General features: G+C 47.6%; 1 protein-coding gene across 1 annotated transcript in view; it reads right to left on the reverse strand.

Moving 5' to 3' along the window:
• The window catches only part of HMCN2 (hemicentin 2), a gene marked incomplete in the record, with an annotated part of 213000 nt that overhangs the window by 133795 nt on the left and 56039 nt on the right, over positions 1–23166 (reverse strand). Inside the window, 5 exon segments of the mRNA XM_056539579.1 lie at positions 12412–12561; positions 12652–12765; positions 13308–13435; positions 19313–19454; positions 19627–19893. Coding sequence (XP_056395554.1) covers positions 12412–12561; positions 12652–12765; positions 13308–13435; positions 19313–19454; positions 19627–19893 — 801 coding nt within the window.

Below are 23166 nucleotides of genomic sequence, written 5' to 3' on the forward strand. Positions count from 1 at the left end.
GGAGTTGTAGTATTGCAACAATTGGAGGCACCTTGTTTGGGAAACACTGGTCTAGATCCTCAGCTCATTGGTCCAGACCTTAAACCTGTGGCTCTCAGAGCATGATGGGAGTTGTAGTTTTGCAACACCTGGAAAGCCACCGGTAAGGGATCACTGATGGAGAGAAACAATGGGATTACACGCATTAAAACATCTCGATGTCGCCATGACAACTAGAATGCAAAAACAATAAAACCTCTATTCTTTACACTGCAGGCTGGTGAACAGTGCAAAAAAATATCTAAACAAAAAATAACCCAAGATTTATATTACACAGTGACGTAATGTTTGATTTCTGACCCCAACCAGAGCCCGTCCAGCTGTTGCAAAACTACAGAGACAATCCAGGCATGCTGGGAGTTGTAGTTTTCAAACAGCTGGTTGGGAAGCACTGCTTTAAGATTTGCTAACAGAGCAGGGAATGAGAAATAAGTCTGCTAAATCCAAAAGGGTCAGGGTCCCTGCGGGGCCCATAGGGTTCTGTGCCCCATAAGAAGTTATCAGGGGCCATAGGGTTCTGTGCCCCATAAGAAGTTACCAGGGGGCCCTATAGGGCTCTGTGCACCATAAGAAGTTACCAGGGGCCCCATAGGGCTCTGTGCCCCATAAGAAGTTACCAGGGGGCCATAGGGCTCTGTGCCCCATAAGAAGTTATCAGGGGGCCCTATAGGGCTCTGTGCACCATAAGAAGTTACCAGGGGCCCCATAGGGCTCTGTGCCCCATAAGAAGTTACCAGGGGGCCCCATAGGGCTCTGTGCACCAAAAGAAGTTACCAGGGGGCCATAGGGCTCTGTGCCCCATAAGAAGTTACCAGGGGCCCCATAGGGCTCTGTGCCCCATAAGAAGTTACCAGGGGACCCCATAGGGCTCTGTGCACCATAAGAAGTTACCAGGGGGCCATAGGGCTCTGTGCACCATATGAAGTTTCCAGGGGGCCATAGGGATCTGTGCCCCATAAGAAGTTACCAGGGGGCTATAGGGCTCTGAGCACCATATGAAGTTACCAGGGGACCATAGGGATCTGTGCCCCATAAGAAGTTACCAGGGGGCCATAGGGCTCTGTGCACCATATGAAGTTACCAGGGGACCATAGGGATCTGTGCCCCATAAGAAGTTACCAGGGGGCCATAGGGCTCTGTGCACCATATGAAGTTACCAGGGGGCCATAGGGCTCTGTGCACCATATGAAGTTTCCAGGGGGCCATAGGGATCTGTGCCCCATAAGAAGTTACCAGGGGGCTATAGGGCTCTGAGCACCATATGAAGTTACCAGGGGGCCATAGGGCTCTGTGCCCCATATGAAGTTACCAGGGGGCCATAGGGCTCGGTGCCCCATAAGAAGTTACCAGGGGGCCCATAGGGCTCGGTGCCCCATAAGAAGCCTCCAGTATAATAAATGTTGCACGGTAGTAGGGAGCCCTATTATAGATGCTGCAGTCTGGTTACCCCTCCGGCCCACGCAGTGGCTTCCATGTTGGCGTTTGTTCTAACATTACATGAGAAGCCCCTTCCGGTCCCAGTAAACAGGAGCAGTTCAGGGGGTGAAAGTGACGTTGTCCAGCGCTATCTCACCGCGTCTGCGAACAGAACCGTCCGGCAGCTGGATCATGACACAGCGAGCTGGAATTTCTGGAAGAAAGAACAGGAGGAAAGGAAACAGGAAAGTGCGCGGCTGAAGTGTGGGGAAGAGATTAGGGAGAACAAGACATGGAGGACGGTGAGACTGCGCCACGAACAAGAAAAAGTGAGCCCCCCCGGGAATAAGGAACAGACGCCCAGAAGCCTCAAGGAGAAGAAATAAAATGAAAAATGTGGCGATGGCGGGAAGAGATTCCCCAAAATGAAACGGCAGCAAAACAATGTAACACTGCGCAGAGTTTATTTCTCATTGTTGGTATCCATGGGCGCAGGGAAGAGGGCCAAGATCGGGGGGGCAAAATAATCCCAGGGGTCTCTTATACAAAAATCAAATATGATCTGCAAGAAAGAGCTGAGGCTAAAATACAGTGCCGTCCCCAGTGCTCTGAGGTGTATGGCCACTTTTCAGATCAGTAATGTATAGTAATGTACCTTACAGTAACCTGGGGAGGACTCCACACTCCAGAACATGATCCTTATCAGAGATGATGTCAGCCTCTTCCTTATAGAGGGGATAACCTACCTACAGGGAGCACGTGCCTAATAGGGGGGATTCCCAGATTCCCTTTAGCTGATCGTGGGGGGTCCGGCCGCTGGGTTAGTGAGGAGTGCGTGATGTCTACTGGTACGCAGCACATGCGCCATCCATTTGTATGGGAGCGCCAATGATGCTGTACTCAGGTCTTTTCGGCACTCCCATAGGAATGAATGGCCGTCTGCAGCAGGCGCTCCTCACTGACAGCCGGGGCACATTCTGGAGATCGCAGGGGGTTACAGAAGCAGGACTCCCCGCAATCAGCTACTCGTCCCCTATCCTGTACATAGGAGATAAGTTCATTTTTACTGAAATTCTCCTTTGATACAGTGTTTCCCAACCAGGGTGATTCCAGCTGTTGCAAAACTAGAACTCCCAGCATGTCTGGGCATGCTGGGAGTTGCAGTGTTGCAACAACTGGAGGCATCTTGGTTGAGGAAACACTGCCCTAAGGCTTAGATGAACAATCTTTGGCCCTTAAGCTGTTTCAAAACTACAACTCCCAGCATGCCCGGACAACCTCGCCTACTGGTCTACTATTCTGCACCTTGATAAAGCCGGTTCCTATCGGCGAAACGTCAGGGGGATGTCCAATCTTTGGCCCTTCAGCTGTTTCAAAATTACAACTCCCAGCATGCATTGGCTGTCCGGGCATGCTGGGAATTGTAGTTTTGCAACAGCTGGAGGCATCCTGGTTGGGAAACACTGCCCTAAGGTTTAGATGTCCAATCTGTTGCCCTCCAACTGTTGCAAAACTACAACTCCCAGCATGCCCGGACAACCTTGCCTACTGGTTTACTTTCCTGCACCTTGATAAAGCCGTTCCTATTGGCGAAACGTCGGGGGGGGGGATGCTATGGAATCTGTATTTTAATTAGCAATCCGGATTTCGAAAGAAAGGAGGCTCCGGAAGTATCTGGTATAAGGGAACAATATTGACCCAGAAACAAAGGGACTAGTAGAATATGATCCTCCAGAATAATAAAGGTCTGAATAGGACCTGAATCCAATAACTTGGTTGCGTTTTTAATACACCTTTTGTATTATTTGAGCACATTATTGGGGTATTTTAATAAAAATCATTAAAAGTGATATTTTAAAGGGGTAACCCTAAAAAAGGGCTCAGTCCCAGGGGGGTTTTATACCCTGAAGGGAATTGGTTTAAAAAAAATGGTTGGGATACATTGTCCTACACCACCTAGGGAATTAAGTATTCTTCTGTTGCAAAACTACAACTCCCAGCATGCCCGGACAGCCGTTGGCTGTCCGGGCATGCTGGGAGTTGTAGTTTTGAAACAGCTGGAGGCACTCTGGTTGGGAAGCACTGGTGTAATCTATGAATCAGTCCTCCAAAGCTGCGGCCTCACCCCCCTGGGGCCATGTTCTTCCTCATTCATCATGTTCTTTCGAGTCACGGCCATTACCGACTCTGAAGCGTTTTCCAGCTGTTTCTCACAGACTAGATACAGAACGCTGAGAAGACGAGCGCTATTGTCAGGAGGGTATGAGGACATCACACATGGCGGGATGGAGGGCGCAGTCTGCGGTGACATCACAGACCCCCACATCCCATATAATCCCAGGAGCAGGACAGGCTGTAGAACTAGTAATGTCACGAGTACAGAGAAGAGCCAACAAATGTATCAAAATGTAACCAGAAATAACGGAAACATTCTTATATATAAACAACAATAAATCTGTTATATCACGACAGTGTTCTGTAACCTTTATGGACCCGGATGTTTGTATTCTTCACAGTTTTCAAGATCTCTGCTTGCTGTCAGTATATGAGTGTGCCTGCAGAAGACGCAGGACTTCTCACAACTGAGGGTTTGTTACAGTTATAAGCAGGGATATCCCCATACTGATAGCAGACGTTTCCCCCAATACTCACCCCTATACCTGCAGATCACCTCCGCTTCGCTCCCGCGCTGAGGCCTCTTCATTGTTTGTTCCGTTATCTGGAGTGGTGCAGGACCTGCCGGGCAATGACGTCATTTCATCGCAAAGTCCTGCACCACTCCGGATAACAGAGCAAAGGAGAAGGTTCTGCACCACTAACAGGACTTATTGGGGGAAACTACTTAATAGGGGGATTCCCTACCTACCTACCTGCCTACCTACTGAGGGCTTCTATCTAAAAGGGGGGATTCCCAACCTACTGGGGGCTTCTATCTAATAGGGGGATTCCCTACCTACCTACTGGGTACTTCTACCTAAAAGGGGAGGATTCTCTACCTACATATTTAGGGCCTCAATCTATTAAGGCGATTTCCTATTTACCTATCTTCTGTGGGCTTCTACCTAATAGGGGGATTCCTAATCTACCTACTGGTGGTTTCTACCTAAAAGGGGAGGTTCCTTATCTATCTACTGGGGGACTTAACCTATTGGGGGGCCTTCCTAATAAGCCAATTCCCTGCCTACCTACTGGGGGCTTCTACCTAAAAGGGGAGGGTTCCCTACCTATCTACTGGGGAACTCAATCTATTAGGGGGATTTCCTACTAACCTATTTTCTGGGGGCTTCCTAATAAGGGCAAATGCCTACCTACCTAACTACCTAAAGGGGCTTCTATCTAATAGGGGGATTCCTTACCTACCTACCTACTCGGGGGTTTCTATCTAATAGGGGGAATCCCTACCTACCTACTGGGGGCTTTTACTTATTAGTGGATTCCCTACCTACTTATCTTCTGGGGGCTTCAACTTAATAGTGGGGATTCCCTACCTACCTGCTGGGGGCTTCTACCTAATAGGGGCTTCAATCTAATAGGGGGGATTTCCTACCTACTTACTGAGGACATACCTTTATTATGAGTTTCAGTGAGGAGGCACCAGTGTGGGCCTCCAGCTGTTGCAAAACTACAACTCACAGCATGCCCAGATAGCCTTTGGCTGGGAGTTGTAGTTTTGCCACAGCTGGAGGCACCCTGGTTGGGAAACACAGCACTGAGCATGTTAGAAAGGTGCAGAACTTCTCATTCTAAGTGTTAGGAATCATTTCTTTCTCCGGAAACCAAACATTGTATCAGTGGAGAAATCCGAGCGCCGGGGGTCAGGATTAAGAAGAAAACAAAAACCGCGTTCCCTTTGATTCGGTTTCCATCCGCAGCGCCGGGGTTACAGGTCACGAGCCGAACCTTGTCATTATCTTCAGACTTCCACAAGGTAAATGAGAGATGTCATGTAGGGAGCAGCCTAATTGTAGAGCAGGGTCCCGGCCCCCCGAGGGGAGACAGAAATCTGCTGCCGGCTGAGAGGGAGGCGGCACGGACAGGAAATACGGAATAAAGGCGGCCGAAAATTACAAATTAGTCTCTAGTCAGGGTCAGAGGAGTCTCCACTCCAATGGAAGGATTGTATAAAGGTAAAAGGGTTATCCAGGGTCCTAAAACAGTGCCACATCTGTCCTCAGGTTAGGTGTGGAATTACAACCTGGCCCTATTCTCTATGATGGGACTGAGATGCAATACCGCACACAACCTCAGAACAAGGGTGGCGCTAATTCTGGAAAAAAGCAGCTATGTTTTCCTAATACTGGATAACCTTTTTAATATGAGTGGATCCTGATCCCTCTGTACACAGGCTGTAATATCAGAGTGGATATAACAGAGACGAGCGGTGCCAGGCTGTAATATCAGAGTGGATATAACAGAGACGAGTGGTGCCAGGCTGTAATATCAGAGTGGATATAACAGAGACGAGCGGTGCCAGGCTGTAATATCAGAGTGGATATAACAGAGACGAGCGGTGCCAGGCTGTAATATCAGAGTGGATATAACAGAGACGAGCGGTGCCAGGCTGTAATATCAGAGGGGATATAACAGAGACGAGCGGTGCCAGGCTGTAATATCAGAGGGGATATAACAGAGACGAGTGGTGCCAGGCTGTAATATCAGAGTGGATATAACAGAGAAGAGCGGTGCCAGGCTGTAATATCAGAGGGGATATAACAGAGACGAGCGGTGCCAGGCTGTAATATCAGAGGGGATATAACAGAGACGAGCGGTGCCAGCCTGTAATATCAGAGGGGATATAACAGAGACGAGCGGTGCCAGCCTGTAATATCAGAGGGGATATAACAGAGACGAGCGGTGCCAGGCTGTAATATCAGAGGGGATATAACAGAGACGAGCGGTGCCAGGCTGTAATATCAGAGGGGATATAACAGAGAAGAGCGGTGCCAGGCTGTAATATCAGAGTGGATATAACAGAGACGAGCGGTGCTAGGCTGTAATATCAGAGGGGATATAACAGAGACGAGCCGTGCCAGGCTGTAATATCAGAGTGGATATAACAGAGACGAGCGGTGCCAGGCTGTAATATCAGAGTGGATATAACAGAGACGAGCGGTGCCAGGCTGTAATATCAGAGTGGATATAACAGAGACGAGCGGTGCCAGGCTGTAATATCAGAGGGGATATAACAGAGACGAGCGGTGCCAGGCTGTAATATCAAAGGGGATATAACAGAGACGTGCTGTGCCAGGCTGTAATATCAGAGGGGATATAACAAAGACGAGCGGTGCCAGGCTGTAATATCAGAGTGGATATAACAAAGACGAGCGGTGCCAGGCTGTAATATCAGAGGGGATATAACAAAGACGAGCGGTGCCAGGCTGTAATATCAGAGGGGATATAACAGAGACGAGCGGTGCCAGGCTGTAATATCAGAGTGGATATAACAGAGACGAGCGGTGCCAGGCTGTAATATCAGAGGGGATATAACAGAGACGAGCGGTGCCAGGCTGTAATATCAGAGGGGATATAACAGAGACGAGCGGTGCCAGGCTGTAATATCAGAGGGGATATAACAGAGACGAGCGGTGCCAGGCTGTAATATCAGAGGGGATATAACAGAGACGAGCGGTGCCAGGCTGTAATATCAGAGGGGATATAACAGAGACGAGCGGTGCCAGGCTGTAATATCAGAGGGGATATAACAGAGACGAGCGGTGCCAGGCTATAATATCAGAGGGGATATAACAGAGACGAGCGGTGCCAGGATATAATATCAGAGGGAATATAACAGAGACGAGCGGTGCCAGGCTGTAATACCAGAGTGGATATAACAGAGACGAGCGGTGCCAGGCTGTAATATCAGAGTGGATATAACAGAGACGAGCGGTGCCAGGCTGTAATATCACAGTGGATATAACAGAGATGAGCGGTACCAGGCTGTAATATCAGAGGGGATATAACAGAGACGAGCGGTGCCAGGCTGTAATATCAGAGGGGATATAACAGAGACGAGCGGTGCCAGGCTGTAATATCAGAGGGGATATAACAGAGACGAGCGGTGCCAGGCTGTAATATCAGAGGGGATATAACAGAGACGAGCGGTGCCAGGCTGTAATATCAGAGGGGATATAGCAGAGACGAGCGGTGCCAGGCTGTAATATCAGAGGGGATATAATAGAGACGAGCGGTGCCAGGCTGTAATATCAGAGGGGATATAGCAGAGACGAGCGGTGCCAGGCTGTAATATCAGAGGGGATATAACAGAGACGAGCGGTGCCAGGCTGTAATATCAGAGTGGATATAACAGAGACGAGCGGTGCCAGGCTGTAATGTCAGAGGGGATATAACAGAGAAGAGCGGTGCCAGGCTGTAATATCAGAGGGGATATAACAGACGAGCGGTGCCAGGCTGTAATATCAGAGGGGATATAACAGAGACGAGCGGTGCCAGGCTGTAATATCAGAGGGGATATAACAGAGAAGAGCGGTGCCAGGCTGTAATATCAGAGTGGATATAACAGAGACGAGCGGTGCCAGGCTGTAATATCAGAGTGGATATAACAGAGACGAGCGGTGCCAGGCTGTAATATCAGAGAGGATATAAACAGAGACGAACGGTGCCAGGCTGTAATATCAGAGTGGATATAACAGAGACGAGCGGTGCCAGGCTGTAATATCAGAGGGGATATCACAGAGACGAGCGGTGCCAGGCTGTAATATCAGAGGGGATTTAACAGAGACGAGCGGTGCCAGGCTGTAATATCAGAGGGGATATAACAGAGACGAGCGGTGCCAGGCTGTAATATCAGAGGGGATATAACAGAGACGAGCGGTGCCAGGCTGTAATATCAAAGGGGATATAACAGAGACGTGCTGTGCCAGGCTGTAATATCAGAGGGGATATAACAGAGACGAGCGGTGCCAGGCTGTAATATCAGAGGGGATATCACAGAGACGAGCGGTGCCAGGCTGTAATATCAAAGGGGATATAACAGAGACGTGCTGTGCCAGGCTGTAATATCAGAGGGGATATAACAGAGACGAGCGGTGCCAGGCTGTAATATCAGAGGGGATATAACAGAGACGAGTGGTGCCAGGCTGTAATATCAGAGGGGATATAACACAGATGAGCGGCGCCAGGCTGTAATGTTGGGATATAAGAAAGACAAGCGGTGCCAGGATGTAATGTGGGGATATAACAGAGAGGGGCTTTGCCAGGCAGTGATGTCAGAGGGGATATAACAGTGAAAGCAGTGCCAGGCTGTAATGTAGGGATAAAACAGAGATAAGTGGTGCCAGGCTGTAATGTAGGTATATAAGAGAGACAAGTGGCACCAGGCTGTAATGTAGGTATATAAGAGAGACAAGCAGCACCAGGCTGTAATGTAGGTATATAAGAGAGACAAGCGGCACCAGGCTGTAATGTAGGTATATAAGAGAGACAAGCGGCACCAGGCTGTAATGTAGGTATATAAGAGAGACAAGCGGCACCAGGCTGTAATGTAGGTATATAAGAGAGACAAGCGGCACCAGGCTGTAATGTAGGTATATAAGAGAGACAAGCGGCACCAGGCTGTAATGTAGGTATATAAGAGAGACAAGCGGCACCAGGCTGTAATGTAGGTATATAAGAGAGACAAGCGGCACCAGGCTGTAATGTAGGTATATAAGAGAGACAAGCGGCACCAGGCTGTAATGTAGGTATATAAGAGAGACAAGCGGCACCAGGCTGTAATGTAGGTATATAAGAGAGACAAGCGGCACCAGGCTGTAATGTAGGTATATAAGAGAGACAAGCGGCACCAGGCTGTAATGTAGGTATATAAGAGAGACAAGCGGCACCAGACTGTAATGTAGGGATATAACAGAGACAAGCGGCAGCAGGCTGTAATGTAGGTATATAACAGAGACAAGCGGCACCAGGCTGTAATGTAGGTATATAAGAGAGACAAGCAACACCAGGCTGTAAAGTAGGTATATAACAGAGACAAGCGGCACCAGGCTGTAATGTAGGTATATAAGAGAGACAAGCAACACCAGGCTGTAATGTAGGTATATAACAGAGACAAGTGGCACCAGGCTGTAATGTAGGTATATAAGAGAGACAAGCGGCACCAGGCTGTAATGTAGGGATATAACAGAGACAAGCGGCACCAGGCTGCAATGTAGGTATATAAGAGAGACAAGCGGCACCAGGCTGTAATGTAGGTATATAACAGAGACAAGCGTCACCAGGCTGTAATGTAGGTATATAACAGAGACAAGCGGCACCAGGCTGTAATGTAGGGATATAAGAGAGACAAGCGGCACCAGGCTGTAATGTAGGTATATAACAGAGACAAGCGTCACCAGGCTGTAATGTAGGGATATAACAGAGACAAGCGGCACCAGGCTGTAATGTAGGGATATAAGAGAGACAAGCGTCACCAGGCTGTAATGTAGGTATATATGAGAGACAAGCGTCACCAGGCTGTAATGTAGGGATATAACAGAGACAAGCGGCACCAGGCTATAATGTAGGTATATAAGAGAGACAAGCGGCACCAGGCTGTAATGTAGGGATATAAGAGAGACAAGCGGCACCAGGCTGTAATGTAGGTATATAAGAGAGACAAGCGGCACCAGGCTGTAATGTAGGTATATAAGAGAGACAAGCGGCACCAGGCTGCAATGTAGGTATATAAGAGAGACAAGCGGCACCAGGCTGTAATGTAGGTATATAACAGAGACAAGCGTCACCAGGCTGTAATGTAGGGATATAACAGAGACAAGCGGCACCAGGCTGTAATGTAGGTATATAAGAGAGACAAGCGGCACCAGGCTGTAATGTAGGTATATAAGAGAGACAAGCGGCACCAGGCTGCAATGTAGGTATATAAGAGAGACAAGCGGCACCAGGCTGTAATGTAGGTATATAACAGAGACAAGCGTCACCAGGCTGTAATGTAGGGATATAACAGAGACAAGCGGCACCAGGCTGTAATGTAGGGATATAAGAGAGACAAGCGTCACCAGGCTGTAATGTAGGTATATATGAGAGACAAGCGGTGCCAGGCTGTAATGTAGGGATATAACAGAGACAAGCGGCACCAGGCTGTAATGTAGGTATATAACAGAGACAAGCGGCACCAGGCTGTAATGTAGGTATATAAGAGAGACAAGCGGCACCAGGCTGTAATGTAGGTATATAAGAGAGACAAGCGGCACCAGGCTGTAATGTAGGTATATAAGAGAGACAAGCGGCACCAGGCTGTAATGTAGGGATATAACAGAGACAAGCGGCACCAGGCTGTAATGTAGGTATATAACAGAGACAAGCGGCACCAGGCTGCAATGTAGGTATATAAGAGAGACAAGCGGCACCAGGCTGTAATGTAGGGATATAACAGAGACAAGCGGCACCAGGCTGTAATGTAGGTATATAACAGAGACAAGCGGCACCAGGCTGTAATGTAGGTATATAACAGAGACAAGCGGCACCAGGCTGTAATGTAGGGATATAAGAGAGACAAGCGGCACCAGGCTGTAATGTAGGGATATAACAGAGACAAGCGGCACCAGGCTGTAATGTAGGGATATAACAGAGACAAGCGGCACCAGGCTGTAATGTAGGTATATAACAGAGACAAGCGGCACCAGGCTGTAATGTAGGTATATAAGAGAGACAAGCGGCACCAGGCTGTAATGTAGGGATATAACAAAGACAAGCGGCACCAGGCTGTAAAGTAGGGATATAACAGAGACAAGCGTTTCCAGGCTGTATTGTAGGTATATAAGAGAGACAAGCGGCACCAGGCTGTAATGTAGGTATATAAGAGAGACAAGCGGCACCAGGCTGTAATGTAGGTATATAAGAGAGACAAGAGGCACCAGGCTGTAATGTAGGTATATAAGAGAGACAAGCGGCACCAGGCTGCAATGTAGGTATATAAGAGAGACAAGCGGCACCAGGCTGTAAGGTAGGTATATAAGAGAGACAAGCGGCACCAGGCTGCAATGTAGGTATATAAGAGAGACAAGCGGCACCAGGCTGTAATGTAGGTATATAAGAGAGATAAGCGGCACCAGGCTGCAATGTAGGTATATAAGAGAGACAAGCTTCACCAGGCTGTAATGTAGGTATATAAGAGAGATAAGCGGCACCAGGCTGCAATGTAGGTATATAACAGAGACAAGCGGCACCAGGCTGCAATGTAGGTATATAAGAGAGACAAGCGGCACCAGGCTGTAATGTAGGGATATAACAGAGACAAGCGGCACCAGGCTGTAATGTAGGGATATAACAGAGACAAGCGGCACCAGGCTGTAATGTAGGTATATAACAGAGACAAGCGGCACCAGGCTGTAATGTAGGGATATAACAGAGACAAGCGGCACCAGGCTGCAATGTAGGTATATAAGAGAGACAAGCGGCACCAGGCTGTAATGTAGGGATATAACAGAGACAAGCGGCACCAGGCTGCAATGTCAAATCCGTATCCTGATCGCTTTATTTTAGTCTCGGGATATGATGTAGCCAGGAGATTTAAACAGGTATCCTGCCACTGCGCCAACATCAGGGTTATGCTTTAAAACCCATCCTGACCGCTCCTGTTTACCCTGCTGAGCATTTATTGCAAAGTATAATCAGGGTAGTCCAGTGTTTCCCAAACAGCGTGCCTCCAGCTGTTGCAAAACTACAACTCCCAGCATGTCCGGACAGCCAACGGCTGTCCGGACATGCTGGGAGTTGTAGTTTTGCAACAGCTGGAGGCACGCTGGTTGGGAAACACTGGGATAGTCAATCCAACCCATTGAGAAAGAAGCACACAGGTGTGGACTTACTGGGAGATGATCCATTGTAACAACCCCTCAGCTGGGTGAGCTGAACTATCCAGAGATCTTGAAGTGATGAATTTACATAGGACTGCACAATTCCTTTACACATCAATATAAAGATTAGGAATATGTCACTTACTTCCCACTTCCACCCGTATGACGTCTGATGATGATCCTGCCTCATTGGAAGCGACACAGGTGAACTCCCCGGCGTCCTTGGCCGTCACCTCACGAAGGGTCAGAGTCCCGCCATATTGGCCAGTGACGGGGCCTTTAACTTCCTTGTCACCTGAGGGGGCGCAACATCACCGTTATTACAGATATAACCGCCATAGCTTCCGGCCTGCTAAGATGGTGTCCAGAGACAATGGGCGCTCACCCTTGTACCACGCCACCAGCGGCTGAGGGAGACCTTCCGTCCTACACTCCAGCACCGCGTCCTCTCCAATGGCCACTTGTATTGTAGATTTCACAGCAGTTGCTTTAGGGCGTTCTGCCAAGTAGACAAAATAAAGGGTTAAAGGGGTTAACTGGTGCCAGAAAGTTAAACAGAATTGTAAATTACTTATTACTCTATTTAAAAATCCTAATCCATCCAGTACTTATTAGCTGCTGAATACTACAGAGGAAATTATTTTCTTTTTGGAACACAGAGCTCTCTGCTGACATCACGAGCACAGTGCTCTCTGCTGACATCTCTGTCCATTTTAGGAACTGTCCAGAGCAGGAGAAAATCCCCATAGAAAACATATGCTGCTCTGGACAGTTCCTAAAATGTACAGAGAGGTCAGCAGAGAGCACTGAGGTCGTGATGTCAGCAGAGAGCTCTGTGTTCCAAAAATAAAAGAATTTCCTCTATAGTATTCAGCAGCTAATAAGTAATGGAAGGATTAAGAATTTTTAATAGAAGTAATTTACAAATCTGTAACTTTCTGGCACCAGTTGATTTAAAAAAAAAGTTTTCCACCAGAGTACCCCTTTAATGATGGCAGCTCTCATGATGCCCGCATGGTGCAATGGGCATGAAGAACTTACCAGTGTACGTCAGGGTCAAGGACTGCTCATCTGTCCCTAAGCCATTGGACGCCACACAGCTGTAATTCCCAGAATCCTCCTGGCTCGGCTCCTTGATCAGCAGGACGTTGCCGTCAATGATCGTATGTCTGTAATGAGAGATAATAGATTGGTGGATCACTGGATTTATAACTGCGATCTAGTCTTCGTGAGATCCACAATGATAATATTTTTACGCCATCACCGCTATAATATGTACCGTATACTCTGTATTTGCCACAGCAGCGTGCTCCCGTGTATTAGGTAGTTGTGCTGGCTATTTTTCTTTTTATACACAGTGACCCCCCGACCTACGATGGCCCCGACATACCATATATACAGTGACCCCCCCGACCTACGATGGCCTCGACATACCATATATATACAGTGACCCCCCGACCTATGTTGGCCCCGACATACCATATATATACAGTGACCCCCCCGACCTACGATGGCCCCGACATACCATATATATACAGTGACCCCCCGACCTACGATGGCCCCGACATACCATATATATACAGTGACCCCCCGACCTACGATGGCCCCGACATACCATATCTATACAGTGACCCCCCGACCTACGATGGCCCCGACATACCATATATATACAGTGACCCCCCGACCTACGATGGCCCCGACATACCATATATATACAGTGACCCCCCGACCTACGATGGCCCCGACATACCATATATATACAGTGACCCCCCGACCTATGTTGGCCCCGACATACCATATATATACAGTGACCCCCCCCCGACCTACGATGGCCCCGACATACCATATATATACAGTGACCCCCCCCCCCCCCCCCCGACCTACGATGGCCCCGACATACCATATATATACAGTGACCCCCCCGACCTACGATGGCCCCGACATACCATATATATACAGTGACCCCCCGACCTACGATGGCCCCGACATACCATATATATACAGTGACCCCCCGACCTACGATGGCCCGGACATACCATATATGTACAGTGACCCCCCGACCTACGATGGCCCCGACATACCATATATATACAGTGACCCCCCGACCTACGATGGCCCCGACATACCATATATATACAGTGACCCCCCCGACCTACGATGACCCCGACATACCATATATATACAGTGACCCCCGACCTACGATGGCCCCGACATACCATATATATATACAGTGACCCCCCGACCTACGATGGCCCCGACATACCATATATATACAGTGACCCCCCGACCTACGATGGCCCCGACATACCATATATATATACAGTGACCCCCCCGACATACCATATATATACAGTGACCCCTCGACCTACGATGGCCCCGACATACCATATATATACAGTGACCCCTCGACCTACGATGGCCCCGACATACCATATATATACAGTGACCCCCAATCTACGATGGCCCCGACATACCATATATATACAGTAACCCCCCCGACCTACGATGGCCCCGACATACCATATATATACAGTGATCCCCGACCTACGATGGCCCCGACATACCATATATATACAGTGACCCCCCGACCTACGATGGCCCCGACATACCATATATATACAGTGACCCCCCCGACCTACGATGGCCCCGACATACCATATATATACAGTGACCCCCCCGACCTACGATGGCCCGGACATACCATATATATACAGTGACCCCCCCGACCTACGATGGCCCCGACATATCATATATATACAGTGACCCCCCCGACCTACGATGGCCCCGACATACCATATATATACAGTGACCCCCCGACCTACGATGGCCCCGACATACCATATATATACAGTGACCCCCGACCTACGATGGCCCCGACATACCATATATACAGTGACCCCCCGACCTACCATGGCCCCGACATACCATATATACAGTGACCCCCCCGACCTACGATGACCCCGACATACCATATATATACAGTGACCCCCCCCGACCTACGATGGCCCCAACATACCATATATATACAGTGACCCCCCGACCTATGATGGCCCCGACATACCATATATATACAGTGACCCCCGACCTACGATGGCCCCAACATACCATATATATATACAGTGACCCCCGACCCACGATGGCCCCGACATACCATATATATACAGTGACCCCCCGACCTACGATGGCCCTGACATACCATATATATACAGTGACCCCCCGACCTACGATGGCCCCGACATACCATATATACAGTGACCCCCCCGACATACGATGGCCCCGACATACCATATATATACAGTGACCCCCGACCTACGATGGCCCCGACATACCATATATATACAGTGACCCCCGACCTACAATGGCCCCGACATACCATATATATACAGTGACCCCCCCGACCTACGATGGCCCCGACATACCATATATATACAGTGACCCCCCCACCTACGATGGCCCCGACATACCATATATATACAGTGACCCCCCGACCTACGATGGCCCCGACATACCATATATATACAGTGACCCCCCCCGACCTACGATGGCCCCGACATACTATATATATACAGTGACCCCCGACCTACGAAGGCCCCGACATACCATATATATATATATATATATATATATATATATATACAGTGACCCCCCCCCCGACCTACGATGGCCCCGACATACCATTGATATATATACAGTGACCCCCCCGACCTCCGATGGCCCCGACATACCATATATATACAGTGACCCCCGACCTGCGATGGCCCCGACATACCATATATATACAGTGACCCCCGACCTACGATGGCCCCGACATACCATATATATACAGTGACCCCCGACCTACGATGGCCCCGACATACCATATATATACAGTGACCCCCGACCTGCGATGGCCCCGACATACCATATATATACAGTGACCCCCGACCTACGATGGCCCCGACATACCATATATATACAGTGACCCCCGACCTACGATGGCCCCGACATACGATCACTCTCAGAGTCCATCACATGGTGAAGGCAGCACCAACATACGATGCTTTTGTATGTCGGGGCCATCGCATAAACAGCTATCCCTCAGCGCAGACTGCTTCAGCTGGCCCCGGATAGCAGTTTACGGTGCCCCGTGTGGTCCGCTGATGATCTCTTACCTGTCCTCGGGGCTCCGGCGCGTCCTCTTCGGGATCCCCTGCATATTCGGCGCTCTCCATTGTCGTCATCACGTCGCTGCGCACGCCGTCCCGTCATCCAATAGGAGCGGCGTGCGAAGCGACGTGATGGCGGCGACAGAGAGCGAGGATGTCGGGGAAGCAGAGGCCTTGCCGGAGCGTCGGGGACATCTCGCGGACGCGGCGACAGCGATGGAAGGCGACATCCCGGGCAGCGGTGACGAGCGGTGACGGTCCGGAGCGGCGGGGACAGGTGAGTACAACTTCCTCTAACAGTGGTCTTCAACCTGCGCACCTCCAGATGTTGCCAAACTACAACTCCAAGCTTGCCCGGACAGCCGTTGGCTGTCCGGGCATGCTGGGTGTTGTAGTTTTGCAACATCTGGAGTTCCGCAGGTTGTAGACCACTGTCCTATACTTTACATTGCACGGATCCCTCAACATGCGATGGTTTCAACAAACGATGGTTCATTTGGAACGGATTACCATCGTATGTTGAGGGACCACTGTACTTCTATAATATAGTTACGGTTTTCTCATGGGAAATTAATAAGGTTGTCACAACCCCGCCCCCAATCCTGTCCCTATTACTATACTGATAGTATGTATATGTATAGTTACAGGGGTTATCTGAATATATAGGATTTATAAGCTATTCTAAAGAGAATCTCTCAGCTACAATTCATGTTCCCAATTGCTGACCCTGTTAGATGTTGCTAGGACAAGGAGACACATGGTGCCTCATATATCTGTCTGAGCTTCAAGAACATCGAAAATCCTTTTGTTCTCTGGTGCCAAGAGTCAAAGAGGCGTTCCCAGACCCCTGAAGTGCTGAGGACTGGAACGCCTCCTGATTTTGACTCCTGTGCTGTGCATACAAATTGTGCACAGGTAGATTTGGAAACAGGGTTTGGTGGAGCCTCCAATCCCTGTCTCTGCTTGATTGACATCCAGCTGGAAGCCGAGCCCTGTTTTCAAATCTCCTAATTTAGGTTGAGGCCTCCAGATGTGCTGGACATTGACCCTGAGATGTCTGGACTGGACAGAACCTCAGCAGGAAAGAATCACAAGAGACAAATTGCAGCTCCTCCCTATCTTATAAAGGGGGCTGTGCAAGGAGCCCATAGGCTACCTGCGGGTCACCTGGTGCTCTCTGGGTAACAAACATATGATTTAAACATGTGACAGACATTATCATGTGACATTATCATGTGACACTTAATATACAACCTATTCACATTATGGGGGAACACTGCAGGAGAGCCCTGAGGACCTACAGGGACTCAACCTGACAGGACTGTAGGTGCATATCCCGTACTGGGACCCCACATGAATGCAGAGTACAGGATTGTGATTGGGAAACAGAGGTCAGCTTCTAGCTGACTGTAAATCAAGACGGTGCCTCCAAGGCCTTTCCCTGTTTGATTGACTGCCAGTAAGAAGCCAAGTTCTGTTCCCAAATCCCGCATCTGTGCACAATTAGTATGCAGAGCACGGGAACATGATTGGGAAACAGGGGTCGGCTTCTAGCTGACTGTAAATCAAGACGGTGCCTCCAAGGCCTTTCCCTGTTTGATTGACTGCCAGTTAGAAGCCAAGTTCTGTTCCAAAATCTCAAACATGTGCATAATTTGTATGCAGAGCAAAGAAATAGATTTGGACACAGAATTTGTCTTCCAGCTGACTGCCAATCAAGCAGGAGTTTCCTATCCCTGTCCCTGCGTAAATTACATTGAGCTGGAAGCCAAGCCCTGTTTCCAAATCTCGCACCTTTCCATTGTATTTCCATCAATGCAGAGCACAGGAAATAAATTTGGAAAAAGGGCTTGGCTTCCAGCTGACTGTCAATCAAGCAGGGACAGGCATGGCCCCCATTTACATTAGATCAGTGTTTCCCAACCTGTGGCTCTCTATAACTTCCATCATGCATAATAAAAGTGGAGGTTTCACAACAGCTGGAGAGACACAGCTTGTTAAACACTTCATAAGATAGTTGGCTGATCCTGCAGAAAACACCGGGATGGCTAACTCTAATCCAATATCAGATTGGTGGGAGACCCAACTCTTGGTGACCCTGAGGTGGTCTAGTGAACACAATTTTCCCTTCTAAACTTAGACTTCTTCATACTGCACAATGCGGTCAGGTTCATAGCGGCTGTACAGAGTCTTACAGATTCTTCCCATTCTCTTTAAAGGGGTACTCCAGTGGAAAAGAATTTTTTTTTAATAACTGGTGCCAAAAAGTTAAACATATTTGTAAATTACTTCTATTAAACAATCTTAATCCTTCCAGTACTTATCAGCTGCTGTATGCTCCACAGGAAGTTCTCTTCTTTTTGAATTTCTTTTCTGTCTGACCACAGTGCTCTCTGCTGACACCTCTGTCCATTTTAGGAACTGTCCAGAGCAGGAGAGGTTTGCTATGGGGATTTGCTTCTACTCTGGACAGTTCCTGACATGGACAGAGGTGTCAGCAGAGAGCACTGTGGTCAGACTGGAAAGAACTACACAACTTCCTCTGGAGCATACAGCAACTGATAAGTACTGGGAGGATTAAGATTTTTTTATAGAAGAAATTTACAAATCTGTTTACCTTTCTGGCACCAGTTGATATAAAAAAAAAAATTTCCACTGGAGTACCCCTTTAATGAGAAGTGGTTATAGTTGTCTGATCGCAGGGGTCCTGCCATCGGGGGATCTCCGCGCAGCACCCGGAATTCTAAACAGTAATTTTAGAACACTAGGTTCCCGTGGCTGGAGAAGTGATGTCACGCCACGACATCATGCAGAACTATATGGAGACAATCTGTAACTCCTGTGTTATGAGACGTCCCAGCGAACACCCATCAATGCCCAACACTTTCATGTGACACATACTTGCTATCATTCTTCAGGAGGGTGTCCCCATGTTTCCACAATATTTGGGGTTCCGGGTACCCAGAAACATCACAGCGAATCTTTACATCCCCTCCATGAGACAACTGAGTGGAGCTCGATTCAATCTGTATCCGCGGAGGCTCTGGAGACAAATTAAATCAATTTACAATATATCTGCATATGTTGTCACTGACAGCAAGCAGAGATCTTGATAACAATGTAAAATTGTATCACAAAGTATATTAGGAAGTAACAGAATTCCTCATTATACGGTGAAGTTGAGAAGCAGTATATATGTTATGACAGATGGTTACCCTGCACAGCGAGCCAGACGCTGGCGGAGGTGGAGCCGTGGCTGTTCCTGGCGGTGCACCGGTAATGTCCGGCATCGCTGGGCTGCACGTTCTGAATCTGCAGGGATGAGTTTGGCAGGATCCACAGCCGCCCCTCCTTCAGTGCTTTTCCATCGTGCTGCCAGGTGAGGTTGTAGCGGACGTCTCCAAGGACGTAGCAGGAGAGGAGCGCCAGGTCCCCGAGTGACGACGTGACATTGGGATGGAGAGAGATGGTGGGAGGGGGATCTGAAGAAGAACACGTTGGAAAAGACGCATCAAATAAATGACACCAAACCAATAATATATATATATATATATATATATATATATATAGAGCTTCTGATGTCAGGTCAATAAATTCTTTTTTTCACTGTACTTTTTGGAGTGCCGCAGCATTTCTATTTTGGTGTGTGTATATATATATATATATATATATGTGTGTGTGTGAAAAAAATAAATAAATAAATAAAAAAAATATATATATACCGTATATATATATATATATATATATATATATATATATATATGATAAAACATATGAATAAATATTAAAACGGGTACTCCGGTGAAAAACAATATTTTTTTCAACTAGCTCCAGAAAGTTAAACAGATTTGTAAATTACTTCTATTAAAAAATCTTAATCCTTCCAGTACTTATCAGCTGCTGAAGTTGAATTTTTCTTTTCTGACTGTCAACAGTGCGCGCTGCTGACACCTTTGTCTGTCTCAGGAACTGTCCTGAGTAGGAGCAAATCCCCATAGCAAACCTCTCCTGCTCCGGACAGTTCCTGACATGGACAACTCAACGTCAGGAGCTGATAAGTACTGGAAGGATTAATTTTTTTTTTTAATAGAAGTAATTTACAAATCTGTTTAACTTTGAAAATTGTTTTTCACCGGAGTACCCCTTTAACAGTAAATACGTAAAAAGTTCAAAAGAGGCACTTATACTTGCCAATAAAATTGAATCCCTTATCTGAGTTTTCTCTAAAACAGCAACTCCAATAAAGGTTTATGTTTTATCGATAAGGTGACAATTTTTGAATTCTCTACTCCTAATATACAAGAATGGGCACTATCATTACAACTATTTTTTGCTATTGCACTCCTTATGGTAAATAAAAATAATCTTTCTAATGTACTTTGATAAAAAATTAAAAAAATGAAGTTTTTTATGTCTTATTTGAATTTAAAAAAGCTGCCACTAGGTGTCTCCCTACTTGTCCAGAGTACATTTCCCCCCAACTCTTGCACAGACTTTGGACTCCTGCTGGCCTGACAGAAGTCCAAAATCAGGAAATGCAGTCTGGAGTGCTGAGGGAAGGGGGGGGGTGCAGCCTTAGCCAATCATAGCTTATCTCGACCAGACTAACTTTTGTGTGCGAGAACACCCTTATTGTTACAGGTTACAAGCAACGTTTAAGTACAGAGCCTGACGAACTTGTCAAGATGGTTAAAGTGGTAGCCAATCTCGTAAGTGTTGTGCCCGGCTTTTAGCCGAGATTCTCTAAAGTGAACTCTATAATCTATCTGGACTGTAAAGGCAGTACAATGGACACTTATGTATATGTTGTTGAAAGTAAAATATTTTATTTGCCATCTGGCACTAACTAGTACTTATGTTAAGTGTATTATAATTGTCATATCATAAAATGTCTATAACTTGTTGTACATAAAAGTCAAGGTGTACAGTGTTTTCTTGGTATCTGGCAATTCTTATAGGAGGTATCCTGATCTATTCGGGAGAGACGCCATTTCCACCACACCGCCAGTACCATGTACAGTTAAGGTATCATACCAAGCTTAAAGTATCAAGTAAAGTCTAGTACAACACAGAGTTACTCAGTACACATATCCGTCCCTTCACTAGGGCTGTAGCATTGACCATATAGCAGTCCACACAAATGTCTTTCATGAATGGTTATAAGTCTAATGTAGTATAATAATCTCTTCTATTCTCTTCTGTCCATGTGCCCAGAATACTTTACTGGCCAGAAGGTATTCCTAAAAACTCAAAGGTAACAAGTATCCAATGTTGTCTAGAAATGTCTAGTCTAATCTATATATCTAGTATTCTGGGGAGAAGTGTGTTATACCAAGGGATCCCAGTAGCCAAGGCATTGGGCAAAACGCCTCTGGCAACCCAATCCGTCAGAATTGTGTCTAAAGTTATATATAATGTCATAGTCATGTGTATAATGTCATAGTCATATTCTTCAGTAGTCATACAGTTAATACATTTCTACGAAAGTCTTCAGAGCATGTATGGGCAATTTATACAAGGACTCTTTATCTTCAGTTCAGCCTGGAAAAGGACATTAATTGGAATGCCCCAGGACTGCATGTGGCCCCTGTGGTCATTTCGCTCCTCTGCCCTGCAGGACTGGGCATCGAGGGCGACTTCATTAAAGTGGGGGAGTTTGTGGTGGCCCAGTACAGGATGTTGTGGCCCCGTAGTGTCCTCCTGCCCTGTCAGACAGATGTCCCCAGGGCCCCCCTAACAGTTCACCATGTTGTACATAGGTTTTGTATATATAATGTACTGTTGCTTTAATGTTTGGATCACATGATTGTTACCCAGGAGGCTGCAGTGACCAGGTGACCCCCCCCCAAGTGACCTATGGGGTCCTTACACAGCCCCCCCCACCCCTATATAACCAGGGGAGGGGCTGCAATCTTGCTCTTTCCTGCTGAGGTCCAGTGCAGTCGTCTCAGTGTCTGTGTCCAGAGCATTGAGGCCTCAAGCCTAAAGTCCTGCAGCCATCTTATTGTCATCTTATTGTCAGTCACCATCTCTGTCAAGTCAAGTCCATCTGTAGTCACCGTGGCCTGCACTAAAGTCAGTCTAAGTACTGCAAGTCCCAGCAAACCTGCGAGATCCGCCTTTGTCACTGGTCACCCCCCTGGGATATTTGGCTGTACTGCAAAGACTATATCACCTGTCTTGCCTCAGTAAAGCTGCCGTTATCCTTAATCTGGTGTTGGTGTCTTCATTGCCCCTGCTTAACCTAGGATCACCGGCGGTTAAGGCATAACCATGCCCTGGCGTCACGACAAGTAGGGGTTAATACCATCTGCCCCTTGGGCCATAACATCTACCCTGCATCTACCCTGCACCTCACACCCCGACACCACATGGCTTTTTGATAGCTTTTTTTAATCAAATTTGGAAGTTGCAGTTAGTTATTAACTACAACTCCCAGCATGCCCTGATGCAGCCTGTGGCTTAGCAGCTGGCCCAAACCAAAACTACAACTCCCAGCATGTTGGACTATATTGTAGTAAATAGTATAGGTCAGTGTTTCTCAACCAGGGGTGCCTCCAGCTGTTGCAAAACTACAAATCCCAGCATGCCCGGACAGCCAACGGCTGTCCGGGCATGCTGGGAGTTGTAGTTTTGCAACAGCTGGAGGCGCTCTGGGTGGGAAACACTGGTATAGGTTATGGTGTAACATTCCAGTAGTTGAAGGATTGATTGGATAAATACCGGTCATTGCATTGCTGGTACATATAAAAATA

The sequence above is a fragment of the Hyla sarda genome, chromosome 9 (genome assembly GCF_029499605.1).
Source record: "Hyla sarda isolate aHylSar1 chromosome 9, aHylSar1.hap1, whole genome shotgun sequence".
Taxonomy (NCBI): domain Eukaryota; kingdom Metazoa; phylum Chordata; class Amphibia; order Anura; family Hylidae; genus Hyla; species Hyla sarda.